The following is a 21,508-nucleotide window of genomic DNA, read 5'->3' as shown; positions in this document are numbered from 1 at the left end:
GGGTAGGTTTTAACGAAGTGACTCATTGAACCCCACTACTGGGTGGGATAATGGGACAAATTGATGTTCTCTTAACATACATGCTGGAGGAACTCAACAGGTCATGGGGCATCTCTGGAGGAAAATGAACAGTCGACATTTCGGGCCGAAACCCTTCATCAGCCCTGTTCTTTTCCCTCGATAGATGCTGCCGGACCTGCGGCGTTCCTTCAGCACTTCATGGGCTTTGCAGATGTTCTCTGAGTCACTGGGTGTGGAACGAAAGTGCCGGGCTCTTGGGGAGAGGTGAAGGCGGGCGCATCCGGTCCGTCGCGGAGATCGGAGGATCAGATGAGCGTGGTTGGTGTCAGGGACGGGGTAGGAGTTGGTAGTGACCAGTCGTCCCGTTACCTCCCTCTTCACCCGCCGAGATGCAGTTCGCTGCCCTTCCCACTCCACACCCCCGTCCCGTCACTCTCGGAACCTTCCCGGTCCCCTTCATGCCTCCCCCTAACTCTCCATAAGTCCCCCCACCACCCTTTCTCCCGAGGCATCCCGTGTTTTAATGTTCTGTTTGCACTTGCGCTCCTTCCCACTCTCTGCTGGATACTCTAATACAGAAACATTGCGCTCCAAGCTCTGTGTAACCCCTGAATAACCTCAATGAGCTTTCTAGATTTGGCACTGAATGTAACAGGACATAGTTTTCACTTACAAAAGCTTTAATCAAAATAGTATGAAAGATGATCATTTGGTAACATTGATTCGAACTTGTTTTGATTAATGAGCATTTTGCTGAAAATTTGCGGCAAAATACTTCAAAATTGATCAAGGTATTTGCAGCTCTGGTAAGCTTAAATGCAAAGTACTGTTCTGTGCAAAAGTCTTAAGCACATATGTGGCTAGAGTGCCTAAGGCGTTTGCATGGTATTGTATTTGTCAATGTGGGCTGGAGAGCATGTTTGTAAATCTGGTGGGAGGAATGGCGAGGGTGGAGCACCGCGGGATGGGTGCTGGACAGGTGCCTGGGTGGGGGGTAGCGTAGGTGAAGATATACCCAGCCCTGAGACACCAGCAAGATAAGTTGATTCCAAACAATTGGTATATTGATTATTGCAATATGTCTCTGGTGCTTCCTATTCCCTTCCCCTTTTCCCAACCATGATTCCCTTCTCCCTGCCCCCTTCCCACTCTCAGTCCACAACAGAGCTCCATATCAGAATCAGGTTTATCATCACATGAAATTTTGTTTTTATATTTGCATTTAATTTAGATCACTTTTTAGAGATCTGTTTTCACTTTGAGATGAAAATCTTTTTCTCTTGATAGGTGTCAAAAAAGCCAAATTAAAGCCACTGTGATTCAATGTTGTAAAACGATAAAACATGAAAACTTCTGGGGGGGGGGGATGAATACGTTTTATAGGGACTTTATGTGCCTAAGACTTTCACACAACACTGTTGCTAGACTGACCCAGGGGATCTTCAGTTTGACCTGTATTGAGCTCCACAGTGTTAGGTGGCTCATTCAACACGTTTTAAACCTGTGTCTAGTCAATGCTGTGTCGGCCATTTGTCATGGTCAAGCATTCATGTCTTAGAGACAGTTTTGTGGTGACCAGTGCCTGCAGAGTCAAAAATTTATGGCAGAGAGGAGGCGATACATGCTTGTACATCCATCTGAGAAGATATGTTCAGCCTTATCCCATCCCAGTCATTCCTCTTTAGCCTTATTCATTACAGTATTTCATAACTAAATACCTTCCACCTGTAGGAGCCATGTATTGTGCATTTATTTTGTTTATTATGGTAACTAATCGCAATTAATTTAGATCACTTTGTAGAGATCTGTTTTCACTTTGACATGAAAGAGTCTTTTTCTGTTGATCAGTGTCAAAAAAGCCAAATTACATCCACTCTAATTCAATGTTGTAAAACAATAAAACATGAAAACGTCCATGGGGGGAGGTGGGATGAAAACAAAGGGGATAAGTTGTGTACTCATGCTTATTTCGTGGCAGTTTGTAGCTTGGGACGTGAGATGTCATAACTTTGCTGACTGTTGAGATAACGCCTAATATCGCGTCAAGATTGTATGTTTGCTAATTGCTAATAAATGATGGAAATTAGGAATCCGACTCTTTGGAACAACTATTTCTTTGGAGCTGAGGCTGCATCGTGCAAATTTAACAATCCCGTGAGGGTTGCAGACTTGTGGCAGTTGTTTTGATTGTTGGATTAGTTTTTGCTGTACCACCTTTTATGACAATGGGATCCCAAGAAGAACTCAGTCCACAAAAGTGTAAAGGCAACATGTGGCAGAAATACGAGGGGAAGACAAGAAAATGAGCTCTCATTTTCATTCCTGATGGATAAAGGAGTTCTGGGATTTGGAATGGGTGGTGATGAAGGAAGTGCATTTGCATATCCAATGCAGAATGGTGAGATACTTGGGAGGGACTCATACAGAATGTTTCTGTGTGCATTCTGTTAATTTTCAAGGTGGTAAAGATCGCAGGTTTGGGGCGGGGGGGGTGAATGCTAATGAAGAAGTTTTGGTGTGTTGAAGTGTGATTTGTAGACTGTGCGCACTGTAGCCATGGTGTGCCGTGAGGAAAAAACAATGAAAGTTTAGGCAAGGATGCCCATTCTGTGCATCTAATCTATCAAAACACACCCTTTTTTTTAGTCCAGCATTGACCCAATAGGCTGGACAGTTGATTATTTTCAGTGTTCTTTTGTTATGTATAATTTATGTTAATTTAAGTTTATGTGATTTATAATGTACTGTACTACTTCTGCAAAAAGCTAATTTCCATGGCATTTATAAGCTGGGTATATATTCACAAAATAGTAAACATGAACACCCCCTGTGTCATACATTTGATGCTCCCAGCCTTACCATTTAGCAGAATACAGTGCATCACTCAGAACTGTTTTTCTGTTTAAGTCTAAGAATTACATATACGTAGCAATACATTTCAACAATTTGATTTTCTTTAGGAATGGACCAGGATGACACTGAAGGAGAAGCCGTCCTCAAGAACCAGTCAATTGGTGGCTGGGGTTTATTGCAGATTGCTGGATGCACTGGCTTAACTGCCTATATAGTATGGGCAGGCATACTGATGCCTGGTTTCAGGAGGGTACCTCTAAGGTTACAGGTAGGAGTATTCTTAAACAGCTAGCACGAATATTTAGTAAATTTCTCTTCTGTTAAACACCACAGAATTACTTTTAACTTCAGGATAAAATATGCTTATCAAAGTTCAAAATAAATTTATTTTCAAAGTACATATATGTCTCCATATACAACTGTGAGATTCATTGTCTTGCGGGCAAAGTCAATAAATCTGTGAACCATAACAGTATCAATGAAAGTCCTCACCAACTGGGCGTTCAACCAGTGTGAGAAAGACAAGAAACTGTGCAAATACAAAAAGAAAGACGTAATAACAATAAATAAATAAGCAATAAATATTGAGAAATGAGATGAAGAGTCCTTGAAAGTGAGTCCATAGGTTGTGGGAACATTTCAGTGATGGGGCAAGTGAAGTTATCCCCCTTTGGTTCAAGAGCCTGATAGCTGAGGGGTAATAACTGTTCCTGAACCTGGTGGTGTGAGTCCTGAGGCTCCTGTTCACCATCCTGATGACAGCAGCACAAAGAGAGCATGGCCTCAGTGGTGGGGGGGGGGGGGGCACTGATGATGGATGTTGCTTTCCTGCAACAGCATTTCGTGTAGATGTGCTCCATGGTGGGGAGCGTTTTACCCAAGATGGGCTATGTCCACAACATTTGTAGGATTTTCCATTCAATGGCATTGGTATTTCCAAACCAGGTTGTGATGCAGCCAGTCAAAAGATGTTTTAGCTCCACCACACACCTACAGAAGTTTGTCAAAGTTTTAGATGTCATCCGGAGTCTTTGCAAACTCCTATGGAAGTAGAGACACATATTTGCACTTAAGGAACCATTTCCATCTTATGAAAATGGACAGCCCTATTGCAGATTCCTCCCACTATTTATGTCCCTCTTCCATTTTCTCACTGAGATCACAAACTGAGCATGTTGTCCACAAATATGACCTCGTTTGCTAGTAATTTGCTTATTTATTTAAAGAGAGCGTAGAACAGGACCTTCCAGCCCAATGAGTTGCACTGCCCAGCAACTAACCGATTTAACCCTAACCTAATCACAGGATAATTGACAATGACCAATTAACCTACAAACCAGTACATCTTTGGACTGTGAGAGGAAATTGGAGCTCCTAGAGGAAACACACACATTCACAAGGGGTGGGGGGGGGGGTGACGTACAAATTCCTTACAGGTGGCACCAGAATTGAACTCCAAACTCAGGAATGCACTGTGTAATAGCACTTTGTTAACCACGATACTGAAGAAAATCCTTCAAGTGCCCTACCATCCTTTAAAAGTTGCTTCACACAAAAGATGTTTTGGTTCCTGCCCTTAGACTGATCTTTAGTTAACAAGACGTTACTTACCATTCAGTTATAATCATTGAACTGACAGAAAGAAATCCAACCTATCCTAAAATCTATTGTAATCTAAATGGCTTCACAGCCACTGTCCATCATCTAATCTGGCATACGTTTCTCAGGGATAGAAAATTGCTATCAATCAACAGACTAAGGGTTACTCTTCACTATATCTTCCTTTTATGTTTTTTTAAACTAAGTTCTTAACTTAATTTCTTTGGCATGATTTTGAAGTTTTTAAGCTTTTGAAGAAATCAAGATCTTTTGTTAGTGACGGTATTTCAGCAGAATTAGGAAATATGGCTTTATCTTTTACCAGGTGCCGTACATACCTGCAAGCCGCAAGCAAGTGCAGAATGTGATGACGTTGCTTAAAGGCCGGTCTGGCAAGATGGTGGACTTAGGATCAGGTGATGGCAGAATTGTATGTAAAACATTTGGAATAAAAACATCCTGATTCTGCGAGTAGCACGCTATTCAACCTTTGTAATTGGATTTCACAGCATAGAAAATGACAATACCTTAAAGATTTGTTTTTGTAGCCAGATATAATTTGCCTCATTTAGTAAGAGTTACTTAATCATGTTGTTTGATTAACTTTGAAGATGTAGGTTGATGACTTTTGTACAATTTTGAACATGATTCCCAGTTGCCAAAGTGGTAAGCATGTAGTGCCTCAGTTCCTGTCAGTTCTTGAAACAGCCCTCAGGGAATCAGAGATATACTGGAAGCCCATGCACCTCTTTGTGTCTGTGCACAATTACTTGGGTTAATCCCAATCCTCAGCTCTCAGATCATAGTTCTGCAAGTTTTAGTAGATCAAGTGTTCATCCAGGTACCTTGTAAATGTGATGAAAGTTTCCGCCTTGACCACTCTTTCCAGCCGTGAATTCCAAACGTCCTTTCTCTGAATTAAAAGATTAGTCTTCAAAGACCCTTAAAATTATTCTACCTTAGACCTATGCCCCCGGTTCCCGATCTTCCTGCGATACGGAAATAATTTCTTCTTTTTCACCCTTCTCAGCTCCCTCAATATTTTTCAAGGATTAACTTTAATCATCATATACATTTACATGTGTTGGGAATTTGCTGTGGTGTGTTGGTGCCACAGGCAACAAAAAAAAATATTTATAAAGAATTATGTCAAAATAAATTTAAAAGTATAGATATGGAAAAATATGCATAAATACTTAAATGCCAGCATGTATTTACAATATAAGCAGCATTAATATAACAGGTTGTTTTTTTACTAAATTTCTTCCACATCTTCTCTTTCTTGCATGAAAAAGAGCCCCAGCCTCGTCAATCTCTCCTCACACTTTAGATTCTTCAGCTCATTACAGGGCTTTCAATTCTTTCAAACTGCATTCTCCAACCCTCACTCACAGCTGCTGCTTGACCCGCTGAGTTCCAATAGACAATAGGTGCAGGAGTAGGCCATTCGGCCCTTTGAGCCAGCACCACCATTCACTGTGATCATGGCTGATCATCCACAATCAGTACCCTGTTCCTGCCTTCTCCCCATATCCCTTCACTCCGCTATCTTTAAGAGCTCTATCTAACTTTTTTGAAAGAATCCAGAGAATTGACCTCCACTGCCTTTTGAGGCAGAGCATTCCACAGAACCACAGCCCTCTGTGTGAAAAAGTTTTTCCTCAACTCTGTTCTAAATTGTCTACCTCTTATTCTTAAACTTTGGCCTCTGGTTCTGGACTCCCCCAACATTGGGAGTATGTTTCCTGCCTCTAGCGTGTCCAATCCTTTAATAGTCTTATGTGTTTCAATCAGATCCCCTCTCATCCTTCTAAATTCCAGTGTATATAACCCCAGTCGCTCCAATCTTTCAACATATGACAGTCCTGCCATCGCGGAAGTTAACCTTGTGAACCTACGCTGCACTCCCTCCATAGCTACAATGTCCTTCCTCAAATTTGGAGACCAAAACTGTACATAATACTCCAGGTGTGGTCTCACCACGGCCCTGTACAACTGCGGAAGGACCTCTCAATTCCCCTTGTTATGAAGGCCAACATGCCATTAGCTTTCTTCACAGCCTGCTGTACTTGCATGTTTGCTTTCAGTGACTGATGAACAAGGACACCTAGATCTCGTTGTACTTCCTCCAGCAATAGTTTGTAACTTCATTGTAAACCCTAGTCGTAACAGATAGGAACAGAATTAGGCCGCTTGACCCATCGAGTCTGCTCTGCCTTTCCGTTATGGCTGCTTTATTATCTCTCTCAAGCCCACCCTCCTGCCTTTGTACGACATAGGAGCAGAATCTTCTCCAGTTCTGTCAGGTTTGCTAGAACCTTAGTACCTTCTCTATCTGGATAGGAGGTGCAGTAACACAAAGTGGACAATTCTTTTCTCCATTAAATGAAAATGTAACTCCAAGCCAAATGGAAAATATTTTCCCACCAGCCTGATTCTCTACGACACTGCTGATTCATTAAAATTAAAATGATGGTGGATGTTTATATTATAATTAATCTGTTAACCCAGCCTTCTTCAGTATTTTTAAAATATTGGAATATTTTATTCTGTAGCTGCAGGGTGAGTCTTACTTAAAGAGAAAATAGCTTTATTTGTCACATCTACGTTGAAACATGCAATGAAATATGTCTGGATCAGATCAAATCCGTGAGGATTGTGCGTCGAACAGCCCGCGAGTGTCACCATGCTTCAGGCACCAACATAGCATGCCCACAACTTACTAACCTTAACTTGTGCGTCTTTGAAATGTGGGAGGAAACCCATGTAGCCATGGGAAGAATGTACAAACTCCTTAAAGACAGCAGTGGGAATCGAACCCTGATTGCTGTTGCTGTGAAGTGATTGTGTTAACCACGGCACTACCATGCTGCCTTTATTTAGAACCTCACATAGTCCCTTCCCAAGATTATACACCTGGGGGGAATCAATTACCTTATGGTGAATTGTGGGCTTAATTTCACACCCCTGTCAAGAGAAATTTGTTTGAATTTTTCTTGTGCTTAGATCAAGGAAAAAATTTCTAATGCTATACAGGATGCATACTTTAGAGAAAAGGGAAAAGATCAGATGTATTCCCAGGATTACTCAAACACTGAAATTTGTGGTTGATTGCTGTATGGTTCCCTGGCCAGGAAGGCATAATGAAGGGAAGAAGGACATCAATTTGACATCGATTCAGATAAGGAGATAATAGGACAAAGGTAGAGGAAAGGAAGGTAGAGGGGTTCAGGGATTGGAACACAACAACTGGAGACAAGGCTGCTATTGGTGACATGGCACTGTTTGTCGTAATGAGTCGTCTCCCCTCCAACAGGAATATGGGGTGATGTGCTAAAAGGCTTAATTACCCTGGAAACATTGCTGAAATACTCACTGTTCTGCTGGGAATCCCAAGTCTGACCAATGAGATCTAGTGAGCTATTTGATTGCAGCAGTGTATGAGCTGAATGCTGCCTTCTCTGCTTGCACAGAGATATCTCATATCAAGGTTATGCAAGTGAGATTAGGAACAAGAAACGGCCTGCTATTTTATTTTGCAGCCCATTAGACAGATTCCATGTTCCTGTTTTTCTTACCCTGCAAGTGAAGGCAGATTTAAACCAAACTTGCAAAGTAGAAGTGAATTGTTTGAAGGTCAGCAAGGAGCCGTGGGGTTATGTGCTGCTTCTAGAAAACGATGCTAACGAGAAAATAACTGTTGGCATCTTGCCCTTGTGTTGTATTTTAATCTTGCCTTTTTTGTCTACAGGAAATGCCTGGCCCACTCATGAGGGAGTTTTTAATCACGTATCATTCCATTCTGTAGTTCTTGGCTGAATGACTCCTCTAGTTTTAAGGAAAAATAGAGCAAGTCCCTCTTGAGCATTTCCTAGTAACAGTAGTGCTAGCAGAGGTCTATAAGCTGCTCATCTGGTAAACATCACAGATGGAGTGTGACTTGGGATGACTAACACATCGAGTTGCTTTTGCAGTGACCTGTCGTTGACAGTCAACACTTGGCAAACAACAAATTATTTTTTTTTTTCCAAAAATACTTTATTCAGAAATATTACAAAATAAAAATAATTACATACAAGAAAACCATTCGTTGACTGTGAGTCCTTATTCAATACAGTTATTAACAATAAAAGTTTTGCGTTGACTCTCTGTTCATTACAAATGAAAGATGTTAACAACAAATAATTAGAAGAAGCTTGCCGAAGGTTCTTGCATCATAAAATCTCACAGCCCATAATGGGCCACCATTAAGCCTGTATCAGTCTTTTACATAACAGCGTATAATGTAAAGAAATAATCTGGTGCTTGAAAGAGTAACTGTTGGAAATTCATGTAGAATGTGAACTGCTTCATTGTAAAGGCAGAGATCAATATTGCTCAGATCCTCTGGGATAAAGATCCTTGATGGTAACTTCCTGTGGAATGCATTTGCAATAGGCGGTGTTGGCAGACAAATCATTGGGTGTATTTAAGGAAGAAATTAATGGTTTCTTGATTGGTAAAGGGGTTAAGGGTTTTGGGGAGAAGGTGGGAGAATGGGACTGAAAAAAATCGGCATGATTGAATGACAGAGCAGACTTGATGAACAAGATGGGCTAATTCTGTTCCTGTTCATTATGGACTTTCCATGTGGCCTCTCCAAACACCGTAGTGCCACTATGAAAGAGCAGGTGTTGAGTGTCAGCCTAGATCTTTGTCTTCAAGCTCCTAGAGAGGAACTTGAATCTTACCATCTCTAACAGAGAAGAGTATGTCCGCAAATGACCCACAACTGATAATTGCAGTTATCCAAAGCTTATAAGCATGTTGAACAGGATGCTTGTTTAAAATATGGACTCAGGCACAAAGAGCAGTTGGGCTGAATGGTTGCTTCTGTTCAATGAACTGTGAAAGAAAAATTGATGCAGCTGTTAAGTTTCACTTAAATTCGGGATGAGTTTGCTTTTTTTCCCCAAATTCCATTGTAGGTGTGTTTTCCTTGCAGTATTAATTCACCAAGTCCCCTGTATTCCATAGGTTTTGGAAGCTAGCAAGCATGGCTTCCACCCAGCTGTTGGCTACGAATTGAACCCATGGCTCATCAGGTTGTCACAGTTCCACGCTTGGAGAGCAGGCTACCTTGACAAGGTTTCTTATGTGAAACAAGATCTGTGGCAGGTAGATATAAAATCATTTTGACTTATTGAGTGGAAGAGTTCCATCACTTGATAGTAATGATTTTCCTCAAGTTTTCTCAGATTTAAATATGAACTTACAGAAAACACTCTTATCCTGCACTGGTTACTTCTAATTTTTTATGAAAAATGTTTTATTACAATAGACAATAGGTGCAGGAGTAGGCCATTCGGCCCTTCGAGCCAGCACCACCATTCACTGGGATCATGGCTGATCATCTACAATCAGTACCCTGTTTCTGCCTTCTCCCCATATCGCTTCACTCCACTATCTTTAAGAGCTCTATCTAACTCTTTCTTGAAAGAATCCAGAGAATTGGCCTCCACTGCCTTGTGAGGCAGAGCATTCCACAGATCCACAACCTTCTGTGTGAAAAAGTTTTTCCTCAACTCCATTCTAAATGGTCTACCCCTTATTCTTAAACTGTGGCCTCTGCTTCTGGACTCCCCCAACATCAGGAACATGTTTCCTGCCTCTAGCGTGTCCAATCCCTTAATAATCTTATATGTTTCGATCAGATCCCCTCTCATCCTTCTAAATTCCAGTGTATACAAGCCCAGTCGCTCCAATCTTTCAACATATGACATTCCCGCCATCCCTGGAATTAACCCAGTGAACCTCTGCTGCACTCCCTCCATAGCAAGAATGTCCTTCCTCAAATTTGGAGAACAAAGCTGCACACAATACTCCAGATGGGGTCTCACCAGGGCCTTGTACAACTGCAGAAGGACCTCTTTGCTCCTATACTCAACTCCCCTTGTTATGAAGGCCAACATGCCATTAGCTTTCTTCACTGCCTGCTGTACCTGCATGCTTACTTTCAGTGACTGATGAACAAGGACACCTAGATCTCATTGTACTTCCCCTTTTCCTAACTTGACACCATTCAGATAGTAATCTGCCTTCCTGTTCTTGCCACCAAAGTGGATAATCTCACATTTATCCACATTAAACTGCATCTGCCCACTCACCCAACCTGTCCAAGTCGCCCTGCATTCTCATAACATCCTCCTCACATTTCACACTGTCACCCAGCTTTTTGTCATCTGCAAATTTGCTAATGTTACTTTTAATCCCTTCATCTAAATCATTAATGTATATTGTAAATAGCTGCGGTCCCAGCACCGAGCCTTGTGGTACCCCACTAGTCACTGCCCGCCATTCTGAAAAGGACCCATTAACCCCTACTCTTTGTTTCTTGTCTGCCAACCAATTTTCTATCCATGTCAGTACCCTACCCCCAATACCATGTGCTCTAATTTTGCCCATTAATCTCCTATATGGGACCTTATCAAAGGTTTTCTGAAAGTCCAGGTACACTACATCCACTGGCTTTCCCATGTCCATTTTCATAGTTACATCCTCAAAAAATTCCAGAAGATTAGTCAAGCATGATTTCCCCTTCGTAAATCCGTGCTGACTCGGACCTATCCTGCCACTGCTATCCAAATATGCCGCTATTTCATCTTTTATAATTGACTCCAGCATCTTCCCCACCACTGATGTCAGACTAACTGGTCTATAATTGCCTGTTTTCTCTCTCCCTCCTTTCTTAAAAAGTGGGATAACATTAGCTACTGTCCAATCTGCAGGAACTGATCCTGAATCCGAACATTGGAAAATGATTACCAATGCGTCCACGATTTCTAGAGCCACCTCCGTAAGTACCCTGAGATACAGACCATCAGGCCCTGGGGATTTATTAGCCTTCAGTCCCATCAATTTACCCAACACCATTTTCTGCCTAATGTGAATTTCCTTCAGTTCCTCCGTTACCCTAGGTCCTCTGGCCACAATTACATCTGGGAGATTGCTTGTGTCTTCCCTAGTGAAGACAGATCCAAAGTACCTGTTCAGCTCGTCTGCCATTTCCTTGTTCCCCATAATAATTTCACCCATTTCTGTCTTCAAGGGCCCAACTTTGGTCTAACTAATTTTTTCCTCTTCACATACGTAAAGAAGCTTTTACTATCCTCCTTTAAATTCTTGGCTAGCTTACCTTCGTACCTCATCTTTTCCCCCTGTATTGCCTTTTCAGTTATCTTCTGTTGCTCCTTAAAAGTCTCCCAATCCTCTGGATAATAGTGCCAGTAACGTTACAGTAGACTGTCTTATATAAAGTGCACTTCGCACACTATGTTAACCTGTCAATCTTCAGGCTATCTCATTCAGGGAATTGTGCTAATATTATTTTGTGACTGTATGTGCTGGATTGCAGCTACAGTCTACACTGTATGTGACTATATCTACCGTGTTTTGCATCTTCCAGAGGAACAAAGTTTCATTTAGCATTTAGCTGTATACATGTGCATGGTTGAATGACAATAAATTTCAACTTGAAATTGCACCTATGTGAAATTACATTTAGATGCTCATTTTCTTCAGGCTAACAAATTCAAGCATTGTAAAATAATGCAAGTATCATTATGGTAGGTACAAACAGTAAACTTAAAATCTTGTTCTAGAATAGCAAAGGTTTTAATTCTGTCTGTGTGCTACTTTCCTATTTAAGATGAACAGATTTTATAGCGAGAGATATATCAAAAAGCTGAAAGGACCAGCCTTGTGAAGTAACTGATTGGATCAGAAGGGAACTATCAACATTATGTAAATACCTTTTCAAGATTTAATGTTAAAATCTGCCATTGAGAACCATTATGGTCTGAAGTGATGTATAATACACGGAGAACATCTTGGTTACTAGCCCCCGTAATATCCAAGACATCTTCAAGGAGCATGCCTCAGAAAGGCGACGTCCATCATTAAAGACCTCCATCACTTAGGACATGCTCTCTTCTCATTGAAGGAGGTACAGAAGCCTGAAGGCACACACTCATCGATTCAGGAACAGCTTCTTCCCCTCTGCCATCTGATTCCCAAATGGACATTGAGTCCATGAACACTACCTCACTTTTTTAAATATATATTTCTTCTATTTTTTTTGCACTATTTTTAACCTATTTAATATACTTATATATACATAATGTAATTGATTAATTTATTCTTTCTGTATTATCATGTATTGCATTACTGGTGCTACTATGTTAACAAATTTCACAACACATGCCGATGATAATAAACCTGATTCTGATTTTGATTCAGAATGTCAAAATATTTGATTGAAAATTATTGGAACAAAGTTGACTCATTATAGAAGCATCCCACCCATCCTTTATCTGTCTCTGTCTCTGTACTGCTGAACACCTATTTATATCACCAACTTTCAATTCTGAGTAAAGGTCAATGAATTGAAACACTAGCTTTTACTCTCTCAAAAGATGCTCCACATCCAGTATTTTATGCTTTTATTTCAGACTTCCAGCCTCTGTGCTCTTTTAAATTCATCTTGCTTTTCATTATGCAGCATTTTAGTGAGAGGGGCCTTGAGAGACTGGAAAATTACAGGAAATTCGTGGACTATTCAGTAACAAAGTTTTGTATTTAAAATTATTATCCTTATTTTTACAATGATATAAAATACACAAATATTATGCTCAGAAATAATCTCCCAAATATTGATGATAATGGATGTTCTTATTTTTATTAGGTTGATCTGTCACACTGTTCCAATGTAACAGTTTTCCTAGCTCCCAGTGTGGTAAGTGGAATTTTATCATATCTCCCTTTCCGTTCCCTTCCCCCTCCCCCCTCCAACCCCCCTCCCCCTCCAATCCCCCCCTCTAAAACCCCTAACCCTCTCCCCATCTACCTCTATTACTCCTCTCTCCTTTCCCCATGTTCCCAGTACAAATACATACATGTACTTTTTCTCATTCATCCAATTAGAAACTACGTGAGTCTTTACCCAGTATTGTTAGAAGCATTCTTCCAAACATACTGTATATAATGTATGTGACAACATTTTTCTTTATTCCTCTTATTTCATTGTACATTCTCTAATGCAGACCGTAAATCTGTCTTTTAAATCTACATAAATATACAGTAATAAAGTTTTGAGTAGAGGATCCTTGTCATTCTAGTGTGATCTATTGGATTATTCCATATAATTGCTTGTCTCCTTATAGGCAAAGTACTAACACTCATCAGATTCTAGAAGTCAGAAAACAATTTCATTGTAACTTAATTATAGTAGTATCGTTAATAATAGAACTGAATCAAAGGAAAAGATTTATAGTTAATGCTTACCACACCAATCCTCTCAGAATTGAAACAAGAAAGAGATTTCTGCATTCTTAAAATAAAAATAACTTTGTAAAAAGATGATTTTTGTATAAAGCTAAACATACCAAAGGCAAGATGATTCAACCGCGGCTAACTAGAGACGTCAAGGCCAACATAAAAGCCAAAGAGAGGGCATATAATGGAGCAAAAATTAGTGGGAAGTTGGAGGAATGCAAACTTTTAAATACCAACAATAGGCAACTAAAAAGATAATTAAGAAAGTAAAGCTGGAATATGAAAGTAAGCTAGCCAATAATATTAAAGGGGATACCAAAAGCTTTTTCAGATACATAAACTGTAAAAGAGAGGCGAGGGTGGCTATCAGACCATTGAAAATGATGCTGGAGAGGTAGTAATGGTGTACAAGGAAATAGTGGGTAAATTGAATACATATTTTGCATCAGTCTTCACTGTGGAAGACACTAGCAGTATGGTGGAAGTTCCAGGCGTCAGGGGTCATGAAGTGTGTGAAGTTACCATTACTAGGGAAAAGTTTCTTGGGAAACTGGAAGGTCTGGAGGTAGATAATTTACCTGAACCAGATGGTGTACACCCCGGGGTTCTGAAAGTGGTGACTGAGGGGATTGTGGGGGCATTAGCAATGAACTTCCAAGAATCACTAAATTCTGGAAAGGTTCCAGAAGACTGGAAAATTGCAAATGTTGCTCCGCTCTTCAAGAAGGGAGAGATGCAGAAAAGGGAAATTACAGGCCAGTTAGCCTGACTTCAGAGGTTGGGAAGATGTTGGAGTCTATTATTTAGGATGTGATTTCAAGGTACTTGGAGGCACATGATAAAATAGGCCATAGACAATATGGTTTCCTCAAGGGAAAATCTTGCCTGAAAAATCCGTTGGAATTATTTGAAGAAACAGCAAGCAGGATGGATAAAGAATTGGTTGATGTTATGTATTTGGATTTTAAGAAGGCATTTGACAAGGTGCCACACATGAGGCTGGTTAACAAGCCTTGAACCCATGGTATTACAGGGAAGATTCTAGTATGGATAAAGCACTGGCCGATTGGCAGGAGGCAAAAAGTAGGAATAAAAGGAGACTTTTCTGGTTGGCTGCCGGTGGACTAGTGTTGTTCTGCTGGGATCTGTGTGGGGACCAATGCTTTTTAGATTATATGTGAATGACTTAGATGATAGAATTGATGTATTTCTTGCAAAGTTTACCGACAATATGAAGACAGGTGAGAGGCAGGTAACTTTGAGGAAGTAGAGAGGGTACAGAAGGACTTGCATAGATTAGGAGAATGGGCAAAGAAATGGCAGGTGGAATACAGTGATGAGAAATGTATGGTCATGCATTTTGGAAGAAGAAATGAAAGGGTTGACTTTTTTTAAAAGGAGAGAAAATATAAAAATCTAAGGTGCAAAGGGATTTGGGGGTCCATTTGCAGGATTCCCTCAAGGTTAATTTACAGTTTGAGTCTGTGGTGAGGAAGGCAAATGCAATGTTAACATTCATTTCAAGAGGACTAGAATATAAAAGCAAGGATGTAATGTTGAGACTTTATTAAGCACTGGTGAGGCCTTACTTGGAATATTGTGAGTAGTTTTTGACCCCTTAGATGTTCTGAAACTGGAGGAGGTTCAAAGGAGGTTTATGAAAATGATTCCAAGATTGAGTGGCTTGTCATATGAAGAGCATTTGATGGCTCTGGGCCTGTATTCACTGAATTCAGAAGAATGAGGGGTGACCTCATTGAAACCTCTTGAATGGGTGAAAGGCCTTGATAGAGTGTGCATAGAGGGGATATTGCCTCTGGTGGGAGAGTCTAAGACCAGAATAGAGGGGTGTCCTTTTGGAATGGAGATGAGGAGGTATTTCTTTAGCCAGAGAGTGGTGAATCTGTGGAATTCATTGCCACTGGCAGCTGTGGAGAGGTTAAGGCCGAGGCTGATAGATTCTTGATTGGTCAGGGCATGAAGGGATACAGGGAGAAGGCAGGTGATTGGGGCTGATAGGAAAAATAGATCAGCCATGATGATGACCTAATTCTGTTTCTATATCTTATGAGCTTATGGTATTATAACAGCAGTATTACTGAGGGCTTCTACCTGACTACAAATGGGCCCTTGTTCAAAACTGTGACAAATGTTTTCTGAAAGCTGCCCTGGGGGGTGCTGGCTCAGGGTAGGTAAGGTTTGCTCTGACCTGAAGGAGAGTTTGGGGACAACATTAGCTTTTTCTTTGGGTTAGAGTCACAACCACACAGCACAGAAACAAGCTCTTCTGATCCGGTTGACGCCAAGATCCCCATCTGAGCTTATTCCATTTGCAGGCATTTGGCTCACATCCCTCTTAATCTTCCCTCTCCACGTACCTCAACCACTTCCTCTAGCAGCTCATTCTGTAGATTGACCACCCTATGGCTGAAAAAGTTGCTCCTGTTAAATCTCTCCCATCACATGACTGTGCCCTCTAATTCTTAATTTCCCAACCTGAGGAAAAATATGTGCGCTTTCACCCTATCAATAACCCTCATAATTTTATACATCTCTCTGAGATTGCCCTCATCCTCTTAAGCTGCAGTGAGAAAGTCTCAATCTGCACAGCCGCACTCTATAACTCAGACCCTCGAATCTACAGTACTGTGCAAGTCTTAGAGAGACACACACACACACACACACACACACATAGGGAGAGAGAGAGAGAGAGAGTGTGAGTGAGTGAGTGAGTGAGTGCGAGCGAGCTAGGGTGCCTAAGACTTTTGCATGGTATTGTAGTAGTTTTATATATTGCATTATACTGCTGCCACAAGAAAAAAACAAATTTCATGATATGAGAGTGATGAGAAACCTGATTCTGATATGGGGCTCTATTGTGGATTGAGAGTGAGAAAAGGGGCAGAGAGAGGGAGGGGAATTGTGGTTAAGAATAGGGGAAGGAAGGAGGAGGGAACAGGAAACACCAGATAAACATTCTGTAATGATCAATAAACCAATTGTTTGGAATTAAATGACCTTGCCTGGTGTCTCAGGGATGTGTCTGCATCTGTGCCACCCCATCCCCTGCCCCTGGTACGCCTTCTCTGCCACCTGTTCCGAACGCCTCCTGTGACTCTGCACCCTCACCATTCCCGACATCCCTTGCTCCCGCCAGATTTACAAACTTGCTGTCCCCTCCACGTTGACAAATACGGTATTGTGCAAAAATCTTAGGTACCCTAGCTATATGTACTGTATATGCCTAAGACTTGTGCACTACTGTATCTGAAACGGGAGAAAATCTGCAGATGCAGGAAATCCATGCAGGACTCTGAAGGGTCTCGGCCTGAAACGCCAACTGTCCTCTTTTCCATAGATACTGCCTGGCCTGCTGAGTTCTTCCAGTATTTTGTGTGTGTTGCAAACTACTTTATCGGATTATTTATTTAGAGATACAGCACTATAATAAGCCCTTCAGGCCCAACAAGCCCATGTGATCAATTAACAGACTAATCCATTTATCTTTGGGACGTGGGAGGAAACTGGAGAACCCGGACAATTCCATGCAGTCACAAGGAGAGGAAGTAAAAATACTGAGATAGTGTTCATGGGTTCATTGTCCATTCAGGAATCTGGTGGGGGGAGATGAAAGAGAAGCTGTTCCTGAAATGCTGAGTGTGTGTCTTCAGGCTCCTGTACCACCTCCTTGATGGTAGAAATGAGAAGAGGGCATGCCCTGGGTGATGGGTTCCTAATGAAGAATGCCACCTTTTTGAGGCATCACCTTTTACAGGTGTTCTGGATGCTCGTGAGGCCAGTGCCCATGACGGAGCAGACAGAGTGTACAACTTTCTGCAGCTATTTCCAATCTTGTGCAGTGGTCCCTTCTTACCAGACGGTGATGCAACCAGTTAGAATGCTGGTTAGCGGGTTGGTTAGTGAAAATAATTCAAAGATACCTCTTTCTGTGCAGCTTTCTTTACTAGAGGCCAAGCTGTTGTCTGAACTTCCGGAAGACTCCTGGATTGTCGCTGGTCGTTTCCCTTTCCCAAGCTGGAAACCATGCTGCACGGTCGGTGAAGGAGTGGATCGAGCCTGGCTTTACAGTGCCAAAAGACTACGTCAAGAAAATAAATCCCAAATTGCACAGGAAGGAACAGCAGTGTGACAGCAGCTGTCAAACCCTTACTGCAGATGCATGAATTAAAGAAGGGACAGTTATTTTATATTTTTAGCTGCAAGTTGCATGAAAAATAACTTTCATAACCACAGCATTGTTTTTTTTTCAGAAATACATATTTATTAGACAGTACTGCTTTCCAGGTTTAATTGTATCATTCTTCTGTAAAACTTTATCAAATGGAACATTAGTTTCTCCAGGGAAAATGGCATGAATAATTAGGAACTGTAGGAATTGCATTTCTGCAGGATATCCACCAATCTTTCCACACAGTTACAGCAGGCATTTAGAAGAACAGCCCCTGTGGGTTTAAATTGGAATCTATTCCATCAGTTGAGAGTGTAAAGTTTTACAGTATGGGCAAGAAAATGGGGTTTGGCGTTGTGCATTTGGAACGTCCTCATTTTAAAAATGGACTGTTGATGTTCTGCCACCATTCTGTCATTGATAATTCTTCTGAACTAAAGAAATCAAAAGAAGCTTTCCCTTTATTATTCAAAATATATAACTAACCGTTATTGATTTTAGGGATAATAGTTGTAAAAGTGGTTAAGTTAATTGGTAAGGATAAGCAAGAATGACTGAAGCATGATATATTGTAGTTAAGTATTATAGATATGTGACTTAAACTTTTAAGAGTAAACAGCTTACTGACTAGAGTGGTTTATGCAAAGGTTATCCCTCAGACAATAAATTCTTAGATTAATACAAACCCTGAATATGAGTGACAGCGTAATACAGCATTGATACAAACTCTTCAACTCAACTCAACAATGCTAACCAAGTTCCCCAACAAAGCTGTTCGCAGTTACCCATGCTTCGTCCATTTCCTTTTAAGCCAAGGGTTCCCAACCTTTTTTATGCCATGAACCTCTACCATTAACTGAGTGGTCCACGGACCCCAGATTGGGTATCCCTGCTCTAAACCTTTCCACTTCATGTACCTGTCCAAGTTTCTTTTAAATGTTATTGTATCTGCTGCAACCATTTCCTCTGGCATTACACACAAAATGCTGGAGGAACTCAGCAGATCCGGCAGTATCTATGAAAAGAATAAACAGGCATTGTTTTGGGCCAATACTTTTCATCAGGATTCAAAAGGAAGGAGGAAGGAGACCCCTCCACTTCTCCCTTTTTTCATTTGTCACTCTGGTTCCCCTCTTATTCCTTCACTTTTTCACCTCTGCCCATCACCTCCATCTGGCACCCTCCTTCCCTTTCTCCCATGATCCACTTAGTTAGTTTCCTCCTCCTTCAGCTTCTCCACCTCCCCCAGAAACCTTTTCCACCTCCCAGCTTCTCACTTTACCCTCCTCCCCCAGAAACCCATCTTCCCCCTCGCCTATCGCCTGCCAGCGTGCTCTCTTCCCCCTCCCCACACTTCGTTATTCTGGCTTCTTCTCCCTTTTCCAGTCGTCAGGGTCATGCTACGACCTTGATCCAAGATCAAAGAGCCTCAAAGATTCCTGAGGTTTTAGAATTCACCAACTAACTGAGAAAAAACAGTTAACATTTCAGGCCAAGACCCTTCACATCATGAGTGTGTGGTTTAGTTTGATTCATTTACTTCTCTTTCCCATAAAAAAGCCAAATAATTTGGTATCAAATTCACTTGCTATATTTTTGTTTATTGGTTGGAGACAGATTTCTTTCCCCAAAAGGCATCAGTGAACTACATGGCTTTGTACAACAGCAGTCAGCATTAAGAGAGTAGCTTACTAATTTCCCAAATTTTGTTTAATTATTTTAATCAAAGTTTCCAAGTGCTGTGGTGAGATTCAAATCTATGTTTCTGGACCAACACAGGTTCTGAATTAGGGTCAAAGCTAAGATGGCGCCGGGCTGCAATTTCTGTTGAGTGTTGAAGTGGGGTTCAAAGATCGTATATATGCATGGGTCCGAGGGAGGAATTAGGCTTTTTTTTTGCTCTTCCACAAAATGCTGGAGGAACACAGCAGGCCAAGCAGCATCTATGGAAAAGAGTACAGTCAACGTTTGGGTCCAAAATGATGTCTGTACTCTTTTCCATAGATACTACCTGACCTGCTGAGTTCCTCCAGCATTTTATGCGTGTTGCTTGGATTTCCAGCATCTGCAAATTTTCTCGTTTTTTTTTTTGCTGCTTTTGTTTTGTTGTTTGTTATGTGGTGTTCTGCCGAGCATTGTGGGCATTCTATGTTGGCACCGGAATGTGTGGCAACACCGTCAGCTGCTCCCCAGCTCACCCCGGGTGTGTTGGTTAACACAAATAACACATTTCCTGTAACTAAACTTGATTCTTGAATCTTTAACTTAACCATGCCCCAGAATGACTTGTCTCTTGCAGTCTCTTACTCATTTTTTGAAGGGTATAATTAGATTTCCACTGGTCACTCAATAATCAATTTTACATACAGATCTTATCTTTCAGTCTTTCTGACATGTTATTTAGTTTGATCTTCTGAACTTAGAGACATGGAATCATTGAAGTAACCTATGAAAAGTTGTTTGACCCATTTGTTTCCAGGTAGTAGGGTAAAATATTCTTGGTAATAGTGAACACTAAGGGAAAAAGTGGCACAACCTTGCGGGCTTTTTGTTCTAAAGGTAATTTTCACATCAGTATTTTTCCCCCTGTTCTTGGATGTGTCGATGTACACAATTAATTTGAGAGAAATTGTTATTCAGTCCGATCGTGGCAGCCCATTCAGTATCTCCTTTTGGCCCACTGTATTGGAAGACCTGCACTGGTATCATCATCATCATCATCATGGCTTGAGTATTGATATGTTTCCATTACATCCAAGTATAGTTGTTGTGGCTGTAGTTGATGTCTGGTGCTGATATATAATGATTTCATCAGATTTCTAATATATAATGCACCACACAGCCTATTGGCCTCCAGTTAGTAATATTTTAAGTACTTTTCTGCTTTCTGTCTTGACTTTAGAACATGGGATCTTGTTTAAAATCTCCGGGGTTGTTAGGGTTTAAGTCAGAAGGAAAGGCTGGAATGCAAGAAAAAGCAGGCAATGTTTTGGGCCAATACTTTTCATCAGGATTTGATGAAAATCCTCTCTCTAGTTCTATTATATCTTCAGTGGCTGCCTTGTCTATAAAACCTGGTGTCTTTTATTTACAATGTTGGTTTTACCTCTACTTTGGCTTTTATTATTTTAATGTATTTTCAAACTTTGACTGTAATTGTTAAGTATTTGTTAGATTATTTTATTGTAGGTTTATGTTGTTTGATTAAGAAAAATTCATTGTGGTCTATTTATTGTTCATCTTGCCAATTTCTCTTTCATTGAAGAATATTTTGAGTTATTGTCTATTTCCCTAGTGTAACTTTTTATTGGAAAGGTTAAAGAATCATAGTTTTTGCTCTTGTTGGAATTATTACACCGTAGGACATAGGAGCTGAGTTAGACCATTCAGCCATTGAGTCTGTTCTGCGATTCAAGCATGGCTGATTTATTTTCCCTCTCAGCCCCATTCCTCTGCCTTCTCCCTGTAAAGTTTGATGCCCTTACTAATCAAGAACCTATTAACCAGCACTTTAAATAAACATACCTAATGACT

At 40.8% G+C, this 21,508-nt stretch overlaps 1 protein-coding gene across 6 annotated transcripts; it reads left to right on the top strand.

The window, feature by feature from the left end:
- Positions 1-284: 284 nt before the first annotated feature.
- On the top strand, positions 285-19,909 carry antkmt (adenine nucleotide translocase lysine methyltransferase). Of its 6 annotated transcripts, none has more exons than XM_072268981.1 (6): positions 285-339; positions 2,982-3,142; positions 4,799-4,903; positions 9,490-9,630; positions 13,196-13,246; positions 17,741-19,909. In XM_072268981.1, exons 2-6 carry the CDS (start codon positions 2,984-2,986, stop codon positions 17,933-17,935), a joined length of 651 nt encoding a protein of 216 aa, XP_072125082.1. In that variant the 5' UTR covers positions 285-339; positions 2,982-2,983; the 3' UTR covers positions 17,936-19,909. The 6 variants fall into 6 exon arrangements, with proteins under 6 accessions (XP_072125082.1, XP_072125081.1, XP_072125085.1 ...); XM_072268980.1 differs by having other exon boundaries at positions 305-357; XM_072268984.1 differs by lacking the exon at positions 285-339 and adding an exon at positions 347-367.
- Positions 19,910-21,508: the final 1,599 nt, after the last annotated feature.

This window comes from Mobula birostris, chromosome 9 (genome assembly GCF_030028105.1).
Source record: "Mobula birostris isolate sMobBir1 chromosome 9, sMobBir1.hap1, whole genome shotgun sequence".
NCBI lineage: Eukaryota > Metazoa > Chordata > Chondrichthyes > Myliobatiformes > Myliobatidae > Mobula > Mobula birostris.
The sequence above is the reverse complement of the archived record's forward strand: the minus strand, read 5'-3'. Positions and strand labels throughout refer to the sequence as shown.

What these genes read in the sequence shown, in the direction of transcription:
- antkmt (XM_072268979.1), top strand. Translation starts at nt 2,347, where the DNA reads ATGGATAAAGGAGTTCTGGGATTTGGAATGGGTGGTGATGAAGGAAGT. An exon ending in GATCAGGTGATGGCAGAATT is followed by an intron (nt 4,904 to 9,489) that starts GTATGTAAAACA and finishes TGTATTCCATAG; the next exon opens with GTTTTGGAAGCTAGCAAGCA. An exon ending in TTTTCCTAGCTCCCAGTGTG is followed by an intron (nt 13,247 to 17,740) that starts GTAAGTGGAATT and finishes CTTTCTGTGCAG; the next exon opens with CTTTCTTTACTAGAGGCCAA.